Source organism: Aythya ferina (assembly GCF_964211825.1).
Source record: "Aythya ferina genome assembly, chromosome: 11".
NCBI lineage: Eukaryota > Metazoa > Chordata > Aves > Anseriformes > Anatidae > Aythya > Aythya ferina.
In genome coordinates this window covers 15,466,725-15,483,830 of record NC_140307.1, presented here as the reverse complement: position 1 = coordinate 15,483,830, position 17,106 = coordinate 15,466,725, and the positions used below count along the sequence as shown (strand labels likewise).

The window sequence follows — 17,106 nt, the reverse complement described above, 5'->3', positions numbered from 1 at the left end:
AAAAAAAAAAAAAAGTATTCAAGGATTTCATTTTGGGGTTTTGACTTTGTTGTTGGCAACTCTCCCCGTGTACAAGCTCTCTGAAATAACAAGCTATTAACTTGACAGTTCAGGTATTTTAAAGGTGGGAAAGACAGTCTCTAAAGACTTTTTTTTTTTTTTTTTTTTAATTCAAAAGTAGATTCCTTTAAAAGTTCCTCCAATTCAGCACATACATCACATACATTGAATTCATTTGATTAGCCTTTCTACAATGTAAAGCTCTTGACTCTTCCAAACATACTCCATGCCAGCTAGCAGGTCAGGACTTGACATAACTGAACGAAACCTCCACCTTCTTGTAACAGCACAGTACAAACACCTCTGCTGTTAATTCCTCATCACAGGGTACACACAATCATCACATTTACTTGAGAGTAATGGTTACTGTTTACAAACAATTATTACAGTTCCTCAGCAAAGTCTCAATTTCAGAGTGTGGAGCACCCTCAGCTCTCCCCGATGCCCTTGTGTACAGAAATGATCAGCGCTATTAGAAGTGCTCAAGCACCTTGTGGGGCTCAAGTAAAGCCACTTAGCTGGTAAAGCTCTACAAATACAACTCATTTCTCCCTATATCAACAGAGTGAGGCAACAGAGAGAGAAATAGGCCTCCCTAAATATACTTAGGATATATTTTTTCTCGAAACAGAAAAATAGGACCTTGTTTTTCCATGCAACACCTCTCAAATCACTAAGAACTAAGTTCTCTGAAATCAGGAATGCTCGTGGCACTATTTTCTTCTTCCTTCCTGGCTACTGCTACTTGTCGCTGTGTGCATAGTCTCCCAGGGTAGAAGCCTTTAGTCAGGCAACAGTCATGCAATCAATGGGGGGACAGCAAAGAATTTCATACAAGGTTTTGAATGTGTTTTCAGAAGAGTAGTTCACCTATGTATCATCACATCTGCACTGGTCTCTACATACGCAGCCACTGCAGCTCCTCTCTACAGTAGTGTTATAGAAGACCCTGACTTTTCCAAAGAGAATACGGCAGGATACTTGTAATTTCTTCATGGTCTCAAAGCAAACAAGACAAACAGTGGTACAAATCAATAATCCATTTTATATTTCACATGGCAACTTGCTTATTAAAAAAAATATATTCAAATCACTGTATTAACAAAAGGATCATTTTAAGAACACTTAACCTGATGCTGATTTAAAAACATACAAATATGTATGCTTGGTCCATGGACTGATCAAAACATCAAGTAACACCAATCCAAAGGCACTGGGGAATACTGTGAATGGTAATATCGACTTGTTTACAACTGTTTCATTGGTAAGAGGCAGTGCTAATCATAAGCATGAGCCTTCCCAGCTCCCTCTTTCATGGCCTTATGGAGAACTTTTTGTCCTTCCAAAAAATGCAAATGCAGGTTTCTCTTGAGGTGCCCGAATTGTTCTTTTTGAGCCTTGATGTCTTTACACAATTCCCAGCAGTTCTTAGCCTCTTACATTGTGACTTCTGTTTACTGATGCACTACTTCACTTAGTGTAGTAGCACATCAATTAATTATACAGGAGTATGCCTAATCAGGTTTCCCTAGGGTTTTTAACAGAAACCCTTTGTATTTCCTAATGATTCCCTGAGATTGTAAGTATTATTAGTTCTGCAATAAAAGAAATCAGAGTCTGCTGACAACACTATTTCCATAAAAGATGAAATTGGTATTAAAATTGTTGATCCAAGCAAACTCGAACTTCAGAGAATTCAGATTTAGTCTGGATTTCATGATTAACATTTTTACACCACATAAGCAGTCAGCACATATAGACAAGAAACACAAATGAAAAAGAAAGGATGGAGCTGAAGAACTGACGTGACCTACTTTTCACTGTAGTATTAAAACATGCATTCAGATTCATCGCAAAACCTCCGCTAACTTTAACACGATACTACTGCAATTGGTCAACGGTGGTCAAACCATTTTCTGTGACAAATTCCTCAGACCCTTCCTTGCTCAGACACAGTAGCTGTGCTCTAGATGGCCAGTATTTCTTTTCCTTTTTCTAAGGTAGAAAATCACAAACTTTCACCTTGATTTAAGGGAGACTTCAGGTATTAGTGTTTTAATACACTAGCTATGAAAAGTCTGAATCCACAAAACCACATCTCTCTTCCATGTTGCAGAAGTTCAGAAAAGATTAAAACAACAACAAAAATATATTGCATGGACTTCCACTATGTAGGAGCTAGTCACATTTTTGGCTAAATCACGTCTTGTATTAGGAGTAGTCTTAACTAGAAATATAGGTAGATGGCTGCCTTAACATAGAAGTGTTATTCTTAAAGAATCACAGAGGAGTTGATGTTGGAAGAAACCTTTGGAGGCTGCTTGGTGTGGCCCCTGCCAAAGCAGGATCCACTACAGCTCAGGGTTCTGAACAGTCGAGGCTTGAATATCCCCAAGGATGGAGACTCTACAGCCTCTTAGGGCAACATGATCCAGTACCTGACCACAGATATAATAACATAAAAAACTATTCCAGAAGCAGACACTTAGCTTTCATTTCTGCATTTGTACAACTTTTGCCCATCCTCCCTCCAACCAACGAGACCGTGGTGTTGTAAGCATACTGCCAATCTGTCGACCGTGTTTATACACTTGAGTCACAGCACACACAGAAACTGCGCAGCTGACATCACGTAAGCTCAGACGCTCATACCAAGTATGTTGGCAAGACTGGACTCTGAAAGACTGCTTTGAATTCTCCACCTTACCTAGTCCCCAAATCAGAAATGAAGATGTGCCAGAGATAATTTCCACATTAAGAAAGCAGCTCTCTCTAGCATTCCACGGGGACCTGTCTGCAAGGCTGAACTGTATCTCTACAGTTCCTTTTGTCCTGTATTTGCTCTTTGATGTACAAGTCTGCCACAAACTAAGCAGTGATCTCTTTGATGTTGAACTTTTATACTTTATTGTAACTAGCATGCTTACAAGAGCAGCTGCCAGTCATTTTCCCTTCTAAACATTCAAATTTCACGAGGCACTTACTTTATGAGTCAGATTTCTCAGCAACTCATTTTCAGAATTTCCACAATAACTGCGCTACTCTTTTGGAATGATAACTTCATTGGAAACCAAAATCCAATCATGTTTTTCAAGTATTACAAATTAATGCAAGCAGGAGCTAATATATCTGAATGCATTTAACAAAATATAATTAACTAGTCAAGTATGCATTTACTCACTTACTTTTAGACAATTCAGGTCTGAGCTAGAACCATGTTCAGCCAGTAAAAAGCACCAATAGCAGTTTATTAGGATCTCATCAAACACGTAATGCCAACTGACATTGGAGCTGCGTGCTTCACCACTTCTTAACAAGTGTATCAGCATGTTTTACATAGCCAGTTCTCATGGTTATTCTTCGTCAGGATCTTCTCGTTCAGGCTCTACTCAGTCGTCATAACAACATTCATACTGCAGAGAGCAGACACTAAATTTTAGATCTGACAATACCAAGGCAGATTAAATTACAAAGCTAGTGACTTCTGTTACAAAACTCTAATCAATGTGGGCAGAAATAACATGCTATGAAGTGCAAGTTTACCACCAGTACACGCTAGAGCTGTCCCTGTGAGACATACAAGAGTTTCCATCCCAAAGCTCTTTTGTGAGGGCTTTTAAGTCAACCATAACAACAGAAATCCTTTGGAGTAAGATTTTGCCATTCAAAAGGTCTCTGCTTTAGAGTGACCTTTAGGTTTGGCTATTTTTCACTTCTGCAAGTATAAACAGTGTGGTTGGGAGGGCAAATACCGGAAGAAAATCAGAGTATTTTGGGACAGTGACAGTAAGGAGGGGAAGTTTCCCCCATACTGAGCTCTATGTTTCCACCATTAAACCAGTACTACTTCTGGGGCCAGTGTTCTAGCCACAGAATTGCACTACTTCACACACTTTAATCTCCAGTTAAAAATGTAAAGTGAAGAAACATTTTTAGTGTGAAAGAAAAAAAGGATTATACAACGGAAGGTTTGTCACAGACAGTGATTCCCAGTATCCCAAACTACCTCGCAGCTCAGGAACAGAACCGATGTGCTCAGAGCTGGAGGCACTCAAAGGAAGCAGCGCCCCGGCAGCGGCTATGCTGGGCAGCCAGCTGCTGCGATTCACCTTCCTGACCGGGAGCTGCCAGCTTCTTCCGACAGATACCTGCAGGTTTTTAGGAAATAGGGTTAAGTAGAGCCAACATTAGCAGGACTGGAAACATCACATTCTCAGGGCCGTTTCACGTCCAGGCAAAAGGTAAGCTCTCAGCACTCACCCAGACTCGACCAACATGCAGCAAGACAGCCCACCAAGAAAAACAAGAGTGAAATGCTGCTCATGTTACAGAGAGGCTGCACCTAAGTTTCCAACAGTGCATCCCATGCAGGAGGCAGGAGATAAGGAGACAGGAAAACAATCTGCCTTCAGCTCCTGCCGCTGGGCCCCAGCCCCATGCCTGCCCAGGGTGCTGCCTGCCCGGGCACCCTGCGGAGCTGCTGCTCTGGCTGCGGAGTGCCGGGAGGGAGAACGCGCCGCGCCCGCTTCCGCAGCCATCCAGAAGGCGCCTATGTATATGAGGTTTCTCAAATGAAAGATCTATGGCTCTTTAATTAACCTGTCTGGTTTTTTTATTATCTGTTGATACAAGAATCTATCCAGCAGTCATAAACATCCTGATGCACTCATATTTTAAGCAAATGCTTCTTTTAATTCAATAACGTACCCACAGTACAAGAAAAACTCTACCCAAAGCCTAATACAATACATCTCTGTCAATCCCACAATTGCAGGGAGTGTCCCTCCAAAGGAACACAACGCTGAGCATAAGCTCAGCTTCTCCAGCTGATCACCAGCAGTTTGCCCCTCTCGTGTGGTGCAGCATGATGTGCTGCTGCAGTGAGGTTTCAAAACACACCTCCAAAGCACCAGGGCGCCGCGGCCCCAGATACCAGGCCTCGTACCCAAAGAGTAGCTCCGCTGACATTTATGCTCACCAAAATTTCTTAGTAATACAGCACCCAACACACAGATGTTTCTGAAGTAAACTAGAAAAACCTAGTCCAACAAGGGAAAAACGGTGGAAATCTACAATAAACAGCTTTGCGCAGTGCAGAAGATGGATTTATTAATTCCCAAATTGAGCTTGAAGCAATCACTATAAATTAACTAGAAAATGTGTTTTCCCACAATAACCACTCTGCCAAATCAAACACAGACAAAGATGAGCTAATTAATTTAGCTGAATGGAAAAGCACACCCATTATGAGTAACATTACAGTTGATATAGGAAGTGAGCAGCTACTGCTGCTCCTTTCAACTAGTAGAGCAATTCAGATCATTCAAATGCAAGTCACAAGTAAAGGATGCAAATGTAGAAATGCACAGAGAGGAAGCTCCAAATATTCTGATGACAAGGGAGTGCTTTTCCCGGGCTGTCTATGCTCTACTTGGACTACCAGCTTCAGGCAAAGAACACCTGGGGCTTAGAATTTAGCATCCTTTTGGGATGAGAGGAAGATAAATGACCCTTCAAGTAGGCACAGGGCTGGGCACAGGAGGCTGGGCAAAAGAGTGCTCCTCTCCTCAAAATTAAGGAACAAGTAAACATCATCTCACAGAAGTTTTAGGAGTTGATACTGTGCTATGGGTTAACTGGGCCTAAGACCACTGATGTTAAGTCTCACATGCAATGAGAACTTGATTTCTAATTGGATCATGCAAATTGTACTGGGTCTTAAACAGAAAATGGTTCTTGGGTGACGAGAGAAAATTGCTGAGTTAATCTTGACTCTCACTGTGCTTTGGACAAAGAGATGGAAATTCAGTATTGCAAACACCCTTTCAAACTGTAGTGGAGGGCCTGCATACCACCCTATTCCCACTGTCCTGTTTAATCTGTCCAGAAATTAGCATTTGGAACTACGACAATTCTGCCCAAAATGTAAGTCAGAAGCCGTGGCCATACTGCATCCTTCCATGGGCTTCTGCTGCTTGCAGTTGACAAAGCAGCAGCAACAATAACAAACTCTATACTGGTTTAAGAGTACTAAACAAACAGCATATTGTAGAAGAAAGCAAGTGCAAATAGGAGGGCCTTCTCCTGATTTTTTTTTTTTTTTAGTCCACAGTACAGAAAGTATTCTCTTGTATGTTCTAGGTGTGAGCAAAGGTGGCAAGAGGCCCAAACACACCCTGCCCTCCCCTGCTGTGCATGCTCTGTAGGGCGAGGTGCCTGCAACACCTCTGGCGAGCACCACCTGGAGCCAGCGAAAAGCAATCCTGGCATGCAGGAATACAGCCAGCAGTACGCTGTCAGCCAGGCAAAACTCCAGGTTGTGGTCACTTTAGTTTGAAAGAACACCCTCTGAAAAACCCTTGGTAACAGCAGAGCATCTATCTATGTAAAAATTCAACATCGCTTTTATCTCCCCCCCACTGCAGAATGATCAACTTCTTCCAAAGGGCGCAAATAAAGAGCCATCCAGTTGGCTGTACGAAGCGCCTTGTACCAGGATTCAATGGCAATAAATACCATGGCATTTCAAAGAACACAAATATTACACAATAATTACATGGCTGATACCCTATAAGTATGCTGACTATTCTATTTGCATTGTTCAGAAGTGAAGAGGTTAGCCTTATTTACATTCAAGTAGCTTTAATTAACCTTAGAGATAAATGCTCTTAAAATGAAAGCCAGGATGATTATACCTCTCAACACTGATTTTAGCCTAGATGGCTACATATGCAGCATGACAAAAGGCCCAAAGGCTGTATCCACGAAAACAGGAGAGCCACAAGCTACGGGTCCTGCATCACTCTCCACCATGAAGGAAAAGAAACAAAAATCTGCAGCAAAATCAAGACATCGCTGAAGTCAACTGTGTAAGTGCTGTGGAGCCAGGCTGCACGTCAAACGGTGTCAGCTGCGGGTGCTGCTGACCACTGCAAGGTGACACCGAGACAAACTGCACCCAGCTGCACTCATGGACAGCAGAGGATAAATGGGCTACGTTTGATGGTGAGGGCAGCAGGCCAACCCACCCCCTCCAGCACTGCTGTGGAGCCCCCCAACTTCTTGGGGATGCCCTTACACTTGTGACTCTGATGGGAGTGCTCTCACATCAGGCTGCAGCCCAGGAGCAAAAAGAACATCAGCTGCCTCAGAGACTGCACCTCCACAGCTAACAACCAAGTCCCAGCTTTGTGCTTTTAAGCTGAGAGTACACGTGCATAAAGCGAGGGGAGCAGGATGGAGCAGATTCTCTGCAATTTACTAAAACCGGGCTCAGATTTTCTGGGATATCCCCTTGCTGCTTCCCATCAGCATGAAGGCTTTGGCTCCCTGTGCCACCAAGAAGGAAAAGGGAAGCAAACGCTGACTGCTCCATGAAAACGGGAGCCTGTCTGGGAACCTGTGCAGACACAACCTCAGTGCAGAGCGTAGGCACTGCAAGGGGCTTGTTGCAGCGCACTGGCTCGTGCAAAGCCTGCCAGCTGTCAGTGGGCTCGGGACTGCAGCTCCCGCACGCTCTGAAGAGGGGAGCACTGCGACACCCCGTGAGTCACCGCCGTCCTGAGTCATCCCCTGGTGTTCTCGACAGAAGGCACAGCCAACTGGGGAGCAGCCTGAAACTGCACCCAGCGTGCCAACCTGTACTTTGTAGAACTTCTTTAGCCTGAATGCCTCTAGTGAGAAAACTGGAAGAAAAACAAAACGCAGGGCAAACGAAAGACTTGATTAATCACGGGCAAATCTCCCTTTAAAACAGCATGCAGCATAAGAAGCATTCATCTGCCAGGACCCCTAATAAGGCTTTCTGCTTACGTTTTTCAGCCTGTGTATCTTTTTCATCTAATGAGCAAAGTGCTCTGCACCATATAGTCACCTTTTTCTCATAACACAGCTGTTCTGGAGAACAGAATCCTCCCCTTCCCCATTTACTGTTTATTGCAAAACCAAGGAAAATGATCTTCAAAAAAGAAAAAGAGGCAAAGAAGAGAGTTTCTGCACCATTACTTATGTGCATATCCCTTAGATACCAGTCCTCAAGGAAAAGACAACTCATGAAAGGAGAGAACTACCGGCCGTTTGATCTTCGGAGTTATCAGCTCTAACTGCAAATTACTGCTCATAGATAAATACAATAAAGGTGAATATTTATTTTTTTTCCTCTTATTGCAAATGAAAAAAGAGCAACATATGCTAAAACGTATCAAGTCTGACTAGTCTTGTAATGACTTTACTAATTTTTGTTATATGCAGTTATTTTGCACACTACAACAACTTATCTCGTGGGAATGTGTAAAAAAAACACACTGCATCTCCACTTCCTTTAATACTAGATACAGAATTGCAAAGTCAGGCAAAGTTGCATGTACCTACTCATGGGAGACACAAAGGTTTGACAGTTTTGATTTAGCAATGTATAGTTTAGAAACAAATATACCAATTTAGAGTTCTCTTGTGTAGTGAAGATGAAATACTTGCAACCCTGCCAGTAATTAGTACATGATAGTTATCATTTCTGCAGTGTACTGTAGGCAAGAGAAGCAATAAGGAAGATTTAAAAACCCTTCAGGTTAAAATTTGGTGCTACATAGGCCTCAAAAACCCATGAACACACAATGATCTCTGCAACAGGGAATAAGAAAAGAACACCATCTTTTTCATAGATGCTGGTGAAGAACTTGATATAAAGAGGACTCAGTTCTTGGCTGGGGTCTCCAGACACTTTTCCCCAAGCAAATAAATGCCAATACACACATTCACCTCTGGCAGGCAGAGCCAAGCACGGCTGCAGGCCATCACCCTGTCTGGCACGCTGAACCCACCGCCACCTCCCCCCCAGCCAAACGGGGGCAAGCTTTCATATTTGTGCAGAACCTGCACCCCAAATGGCCATTCAGTGATTCCTGCCTGCCTACCTGTAAAGCCTCACCCCTTCAGGATTTTTTTTTTTTTTTTAAGGGTACATTAGTCTTCACATGGTGTCTGCAGGTCACTGCGGCTTTGTCCTATTTATTCAGAACTGGCCTGGAAGAATTATTTGTGAGATCGTATTGCCAGCCAGGCGGAACAGGCTTGCCGTTTCATCTAGGCAAGAGCTGTACAGAAGTTTGAAGTTTGATCTAGTGAGGTGTTCAGCACCCACAGTTATCACTGACTTAAACAGGACATACAGATTGTCCATACTTGAAAGAATGTCCCCAACCGAGACTTGTACAGAGCATGCAACTGCCTTCGATTATCACAGAGTGAGACATAAAGACAGATTTCCTCTTTTTACTTGCAAATCTTTAGTCTTTCAAAGGGCCAGAAACGTAGATTTCAGCAATAAACCTCAAACCAATCGTATCCTGTGAATGTGCCGCAATGAATGTCTTAGGTACGAGTCAGTCATTCAGATCAGCCGTAGTAAATTAAAGTAGCAAGAAAATAGCCTCTCAGCTAGCAATTCCAAAGGCCAGACTGTGTTAATATTTAGTCAACCAAGTTCTGTACTAGGGTATTTACTACATTGGATTTAACTCTCAACACTGCCAGAGCAAAGGCAGATTTAAACATGCTTCAATTTGTGAGGCAACTTTCTTTAAACCCCTGTCAAGATATTTTCCCATGCACGGTTGTTTACTGGTGAAAAGCAGAGAGTAATTACAAACGTGCTGATAGGTCAGTGCCAAGAAACATGACAAAAAACATGTCAAAAGGTCAGGCTTGGCAGGCTCAGGAAAGCTCAACCACAGTAAACAGCCCTGCAAACTCCACTAGGCCTTGAAGCGAGCTGGCTCTGCAGAGACGGAGCACGGAGGGCGCCACGAGAAAAGCTCACAGCCTTCAGCACTACAGCCCTGCTCATCTGCCAGGAAAAATACAGCAAGATACGAAAGTAATTTGCACTAATAGGGAAAGCCACGCGTTCTATTTCCTTAAATAGTTCTTTTTCAACGCCTAAACCCTCTTTCAGAAACAGCATCAGTCAGAAAACAAGTTGTATTTCTAAAGGTTCAAGCACAGACCTGGACAGTTAAACAATTCTTCCCACAGCAAGGTAACAACCAATTCTTCTAATGTAGCCCTTGAAGCAGCAACAGATTCAACTTCATTGATACCAACACAGCATAAGTCAGAATTTAGTAGCTCAGGTCATGCACTTCTATCTTAACAGTAAACATACCCTGTAGAAAAAGCACAGGAGATTCATGCCTTACGTCCCACAAATCGCCATTTAGAAATGTCCATTTAAAGGACTGTAAAACTATTGCTAGATTTCTTTCTGTACTTTATTAATTCATCACAGTGAAAACTGTTGTGGCCTCATGACTGTACAGGCCAAGTACTTCAGCTCTCACCACTCCCAGGCCTGCTTCCCGTCAGTCCCCCTAGAAACTAGGTGCCAAAAACGTGTAAAATACAGGTTTCTGACTAGCTCTCTCTGTCTTGGGCTCACCTTGAGTTATGTACTGGCACGATAACCTAATCCACTTGTTTTTACTCCAGTGCAGAATATTTGCTCACCGATTCATCGCCTTTAGTTCCGTTCTCCTTCAAATCAACCTTGAAGCTTCTCCCTGAGAAGACTTGCAAGAATAAGGTCTATACCAATGCATATGTTAGCAAAATTATTTGATTTCTTTGCAAACTTTCAGTGGTCAAGCATAGAAATTGCACTCCCCCTTAAAACCTTCACCCAGTTAAGTCTGGCCTGCATGTATATAAACAAACAACACAAGGTTTCCTGAATCCTCTAGGCAGACTTGTAATAGTTAGTAAACAATTTTTAAAGGTCCATCAGCCTAAAAATATTTGCACAAACTTTTTGAACTGTGATGCTTCACCACTACCTATTTTCTTAGAAACAGAGAGAAAAAAACGCCTTTCTTCTCTGCCCGAAACCATGAAGTTCCATTTCCTATCACGCAGCCTGCTTCACCGGCACCTCCAGCCTCCTCACTGGATTGCTCTTCACTTCCCAGCTCTTGGAGCATACCAGCCCAGCTGACCAAAATTTTCACTCATTCAAACCTGTATATAGTCTGAAAACCTGAGTATTTTCTAACATGAAAGCAGGCGTGTTTGACGGAGCATTATGTTGCATAAAAAAATTGTGATTCAGAATTTATTTCACATGGTACCCATTCAGGGTACCTTGAAAGTAACTGAAGAGAAATGAATACTTTTCTTTTTTGCTTGAAAAAAGAAAATGATAAAAACATCTCACTATCGTTCTGCAGACCATAATTTTCTGTACTTTACCTACACACCAACCGTAAAAGCTTAGAAGACCCAAAAGATGCCATTTCAGCATCAAGAATAAATAAAATATTAAATTCACCTACGCATCTTGCATTTTTCCCTTGTGCATTTGAGCTTATATAAAAATGGATTCCCTACCCTTCTAGTCTGTCTCTCAAATAACAAAATTGTTGATCTATTATTTCATGGAAGTCAGAGGTCACTTCAAGACAAATGACAACACATTTCCTTCAGCTGAACTCTATCCAGCAAATTAAGGAAAACATACGAAACAATAAAGTTTTTCAATGCACTAGAAAATTAAGTGGAACGAAATACGAATGAAATTTACTGTAGAAGCATTTTGTAAAAAAGACAAAGCCCTAAATGACTTCACAATAAAGCTGTTCCAAATTACACTTGAAAATCCAAAAGATGGGCTCTGACAAGGTTTTACATCAGTATGGAAATTGCTTTATATGAAACTCCCAAAAGAACAGAAAAAGATTACTTCAAAGGTGAGTTGCTGAAAATCAGCTTCTTGCTCTTTTACAATACCGCCTCATGCCTCTGTCCAAAAGCATACAAAGCAATTATACTCTGATTCTCTTTAAAACTGGTGTACTTAAAAAAAATAAAAAATAAAAATAGTTTTTTTATGTGGTTGAGGCAGGCTTACAAGTGACATGCTAACAAACCATGCTGTTTGTTATATGTAAAATTCTAAGGGACTGCTAGAATGGCCATGGAGTTCACACTTAAAAAAAAATACATTTTCTTTTGTTTCAGATGCGAGTATTTGAACCAACCCAATTATAACTTCTTGCCAAATACATGCAGCAGAACTAATGATTAATGAATATAGTGCTTTTCTTTTTGTTCACTCTGGCTCCCTCCGAGAAGCAAAGGAAGCCCACTAATTGAAAATTACCCTGCTTCAAACGCTGCTCTGCTATCGGTGCGCACTGCCTGCTGCTCTTGCAAAGAGGGAAAAAAAAAAAGAAAAGGAAACAGGCTCTCAGCGATGCAGGGTTTAACCTTCTTTTTCACGTAAATATTTCACGAAAAGGAGAAACTTCAGAAAAAAAAATTACCTATGCAACCCATGGAAATAATTTAAAAGGAATGGATCGTGAATTTCAGTCAGAGCGTTAAATTCAGACGTCAGCAGCGATGCTCTTCTGAGATTACTGTGGAAGAAAATCCTCGCTAAATATGACAACTACTGTTTTAAGATTTTTTTTTTTAAATACAAGTAATACTTCAAAACGCTGCAGTGCAAATCTATACCACCGGCACAATTTTATTAGGACGCGGCAGGGACTGGGCACACACCGCTGCTCTTCGGATTCCTCATCGAAAACTTGCTCGGTCTCAGTCCGGCATCGCCCCTCGTGAGGGCTGGCGGCGGAGAGCAGGGAGAGGGGAGGGCTGCGCACCCCGCTCAGCAGCTGTCATTCCCCTTCGGTCGCAAAGCCCTCCGGGGCCGAGCAGCTCTCCCTGCAGACGCCTGTCCCCGGGTGCCGCTCGGCCAGCTCCCCCTGCCCCGCGCCGAGCCGAGCCCCTTCCTTCTCCCCCCGGGAGCTGCGGGGGGGCCGCGACTCGAGCGAGCCCGGGGCCGTGCCGGGGCAGCGCCTACCTTTACCTTTCATCGCGGCGAGCACAAAACACATCATTTGTCAGGGGCGAAGCGGCGGGGCACGGAGCGGAGCGGCGAGGAGCGGAGCGGAGCGGGGAGGAGGCGGACAGGAGGCGGGCCGGGCCGGGACCCGGACGAGAGCCGCCTCAGCAGCAGCCGCCGCCGGCTGCCAGCGCAGAGGCAGAGGCAGAGCCGCGCCGCGCCGCCATCCCGCGGCCCAGATGAGGCTCCATGTGAGCGCCGCCCGCCGGCCCCGGCCCCCGCCTTGTTTACGCCGCTCGCTGCTTCCCCTCCCCTGGCGGCGCCGAGGGGCGGGCACGGGGCGAGCCGAGCCCTGCCGGGCCGGGACCAGCCCCGCAGCGCCGCCCCCAGCGCCCGCCCCCGGCCCCGGCCCCGGCCCCGAGCCGCGGGAGGACCGGGCGGTCGCAGCGCCGAGCGGGGCCGCCGGCGGGCCGGGGCCCGGCACCGCAGCGCTGTAAGGCGGCCCGGGCGGGTGCCGGAGCCCTCTCGGAGCCCGGCACCGGCCGCAGGCGGGGCTGGCGGCGGGGAAAGCCTGCCCTGCCCGCAGGGAGCGCGGCCCCAGCAGCCCCAAGGAGACAGGCGGCGATGCGCCGAGATGCGGAGCAGGGGACGGCACAGTGCATGGCACGGTACGAGCGGCATGGACAAGCGCCTGCAGAAACGCAGGGAAGGCAGATACACGAGAGGCAGGGGAAGCATCTCAGTGCGTGGAAAGGACCTTTCTACGGGGGAGGCACTGAAACATTCTCCTAATAAATGGCCCACAGCGGCTCGTCCTTACCTATTTCTCTAACGAGCGCCTAATGCAGGACAGTATTATTCAAACATGATTAGAAGCTACCCAGGTGTACTTACATTCGTCGGTCTAGCCAGTCAAGTCCCATTACTGCACGATACTGCCTTAAATCTGCCTGACTTAAAAAATGCCACGAGCACTGTGGTGCAGCAGGATGAACCTAGCAGGTATCTGGTACACAGAGCTGCCTTTGTCACCCTGTCTTACGCCAAACCACTTCTATCGAGAGCACTGCACGCACAGTGAGACACTGCCCAGAGAAGTTACAGCGGCAGATCCACTCCCTGATGAGATTTATGTTCACAGACATTTATCTGCAGAACATGTTTTAAAGTTGCGAGGCACCGAACAGCACTCTTACAGGACATGTGGGACCAAACCACGTCCCACTGACAGCGCTGCTGGGAGCGGGTCAGGCCCCGCAAAGCGCTGCTGTTACTGGGGGCGGCTGCTGCGGCTGCTCTGCAATTCAGATGCAGCCAGATACCTTGCACGAGAGAGAAGAATGGTGTCTGAATAGATTGTAACACAGAGTAAACATTGCACTCCGACACAGCAAGTAATGGCAGACCTATGGCTTGAAAAATGTCACAGTCCATTAGCGCTAGTTGTCTTGTCAGACATTTAACCTTAAGGTACGCAGCATTACATTATTACTGATCTGTATTTATTTCCAGTCCAACTGAAATGAAACCGGTAATCTGGAATGACATCTGATGTGCTAAACGGCCCCGATAATAAGCAGGCGACACAGATTTCGCATTCCTACAAACGCCTTGCAACGGCTGCTTCACAAAGCTGCAGAAGGTTGGTCACCAGACATTTTAAGTGGCAAACACAGCTCTCGCATTTTGAAGGCTGGAAAACGAGTATTACAGAGAGAGAAGAGCACACTTAAAATAGTCCCCGAGTTGCTATCAACATCCCAACTCAGGCCATCTGCTAGCTGCGCTGGGGCTGCACAAACACATCCACTCACACTTCAGCTTTCTTTGACCTCATTGTGGAAATGCAATTCAAAATGAGTTTCCTCCTAATTTACCAAGCGATGGCGATACAGAAAGTGGCACTGGAGTTTCGGGCCCAAACAAGACAAGTGGCAAGACTGTAGCGATGTGATGGGCCAGTAATAGCTGGCTTGGTGGCGCACGGATGCCAGCGTGGCTTTGCACAGCAGGGTTTTGCCCAAGCTACACGAATGCTTCCTATTTTCCATGAGCTTGCCCTCTGTTGTGCTTGCTAAGTGATGGGTGAGCACCACCGAGACGTTGTGATACCGCAAGGTTTTGAGGACAGCGGGCAGCTGCCCCTGGGCCGGGCCTGGGGCCACCCATCTGCGTAAGGGCGGCGGCAGCTCGGGGAAGCTTATCGCACACTGCGACGGGTCGTGCAGGCAGGACGGGGCACAGCCTGACGGCCTAACCACAAGCCTCTGTAACAATGTGCGGGAACCAACTGGGTCTAGCAAACTTTGCTAGCTGCGAAGGCAAATAAAAAAAAAAAAAAAAGAAAGCGTGACACTGCTGAGAGAGGAAGGGGAAGCACCTCTGCTGGTTATTATCACTTGTCATCAGGGAAACAGCACTTAACCAGGCACTCCATGCACGCAGAGGACCAAACCTGAAAAGCTGTCCTCCTCCACCTCTTTTACAAGCTGGAGAGCAAAGGAAGAAACTCACCCTCTGAAATCAACCGACAACCACTCTTAACAACTTGTTCAAAGACATCCCCCAGCAGAAGAGATTTGACTGCACTTTATGAAAGATGGTGCTTCTGTTGGCCCAACTCGCAGCGTGAGTGGCAACCACTTCTGCAGCTGGTTTTGCATCCCTGCCCAAGTGGAACTGTATCATTAAGCTTAATTCAGGAGGAGTTCCGAGACCTCCTTATCAGTAAAATTCAACATTTGAATAATAAATACAGGGTGTAGCCACCACCTTCCCTCCTTATAGAGCACAGGGGGGAAAATGTGCTTAAAAGACAAAAATGTGTCGTGTAATAACCCCCCGGCTGGGGGAGGAACCATGCAGGGCTGTTACCAAGCTGAAGCTGTCAAACCGCTCCAAGGTACAACATCCCCTCCCTCACTGCTGGGTTGCTGCCACATGTACAACTGCATGTAAATCCTCTTGCATAGAAATGACTGCATGCAGCATTCCTCCCAAACGGATGAAAACTTTATTTCCCGGAAAAGACATGTGGCAAAAAAAAACATGTCAAGAAATCGGCCAGGGCCTTCATATTTTTCAGTTTTAACAGCGAAACAGCTTCTTCGTTCTGTTAAAACCACCTAGAACTAAATTTTCCGCATATGTTTTTGCTTTAAAAATGGCTTCAACTGTCAGGATAAATTTATGCAATCATGCATATTTTTATTTTTTAACTTTTCATATGGTTTTAATGAAAGACGTTCTTTAAAATGTTTAGGAAATCTTGTACTGATTCAAATAGATCCTATGGATGTTTGGAAATGTTGAAGCATTTCAAGCACTTGAAACACCTATAAAAATTAGTTTCTTGCCAACATTTTACTAGCTCTTTTGTGGAGTTAAGCTCTGCCAGAAAAAGTAATGACAGCTTCACAATATATGGGTAAAAGCCGGTGTGATACTGAAGTGTAGACTTTCTCCAATTGCAGCCCAATCACAAGTCCTACCGTCAGATGAAGCGTGCAGCTCCCAGCTCCTATCACAGGGGTGCAGCTCCAGATGCGATTTTACAACGCACAGCATGTTCCAGGTGTCGGAAATCTGCACTGGTGCCTTTTGGGCTTCTTACAAAACAATAATTACACCACAAAACCCCGCAGGTGCAGTAGGGTCATAACAGCCCTGTTTACCAAGCACATCTAAAACAAAGTGTAGGAAGACTGCTGCTGTAAGTGATCTTTAAAATATAAAACACAATTCTGTCCGTCCTATTGATACTCACTTTTGAAGGGGTTTGTAATTGCTATATGCAACACACACAAAATTACTGCTCCTTAACACATTTCCCCCCTAGATTTAGTGGTATTTTAATCTTCATTTGTTTCCAGCACTCCAAGTAGCACACTGCTGAAGATGAATCTAACTGAGGTTGTCCTCATTAAGTTGCCTCTTTTTCATCTATTTAAAACTGCTACTATGCTGACCCTGCAATCGTACCATTTTGCTTCAGACAAAATGCCTTCCTAAATTCTTGCTGAGGAGGTATGCTTTTGCGCAGTGTGTGCCTGCAGCTATACGTCTTAATCAAGCCATTCTATAAACTACCCAACAAGTTTCAATTAAGTACGTTGCTATTCACAACTGTTGAACTGGTTGCTGCACTTTGTTAAACAGCTGCTACAGTTCTGCACCTGGTGAAATCGAGTATGAAGCTGACAAAA

General features: G+C 44.7%; 1 protein-coding gene across 9 annotated transcripts in view; it reads right to left on the bottom strand.

Annotated features, from left to right (window-relative positions):
• The window catches only part of RORA (RAR related orphan receptor A), a 406,228-nt gene that overhangs the window by 55,485 nt on the left and 333,637 nt on the right, over window positions 1-17,106 (bottom strand). Inside the window, exon 1 of one of the 9 annotated variants that reach the window (XM_084532400.1) lies at window positions 12,920-13,157. The exons of 5 other annotated variants lie outside the window; for them this stretch is intronic. In XM_084532400.1, the coding sequence (XP_084388526.1) occupies window positions 12,920-12,956 (37 nt within the window). In that variant the 5' untranslated portion in view covers window positions 12,957-13,157. Of the gene's footprint in view, window positions 1-12,374; window positions 12,432-12,615; window positions 12,866-12,919; window positions 13,158-17,106 lie in introns of those variants that run through there. 3 more of the 9 variants (XM_084532401.1, XM_084532402.1, XM_084532404.1) reach the window with 3 other exon arrangements.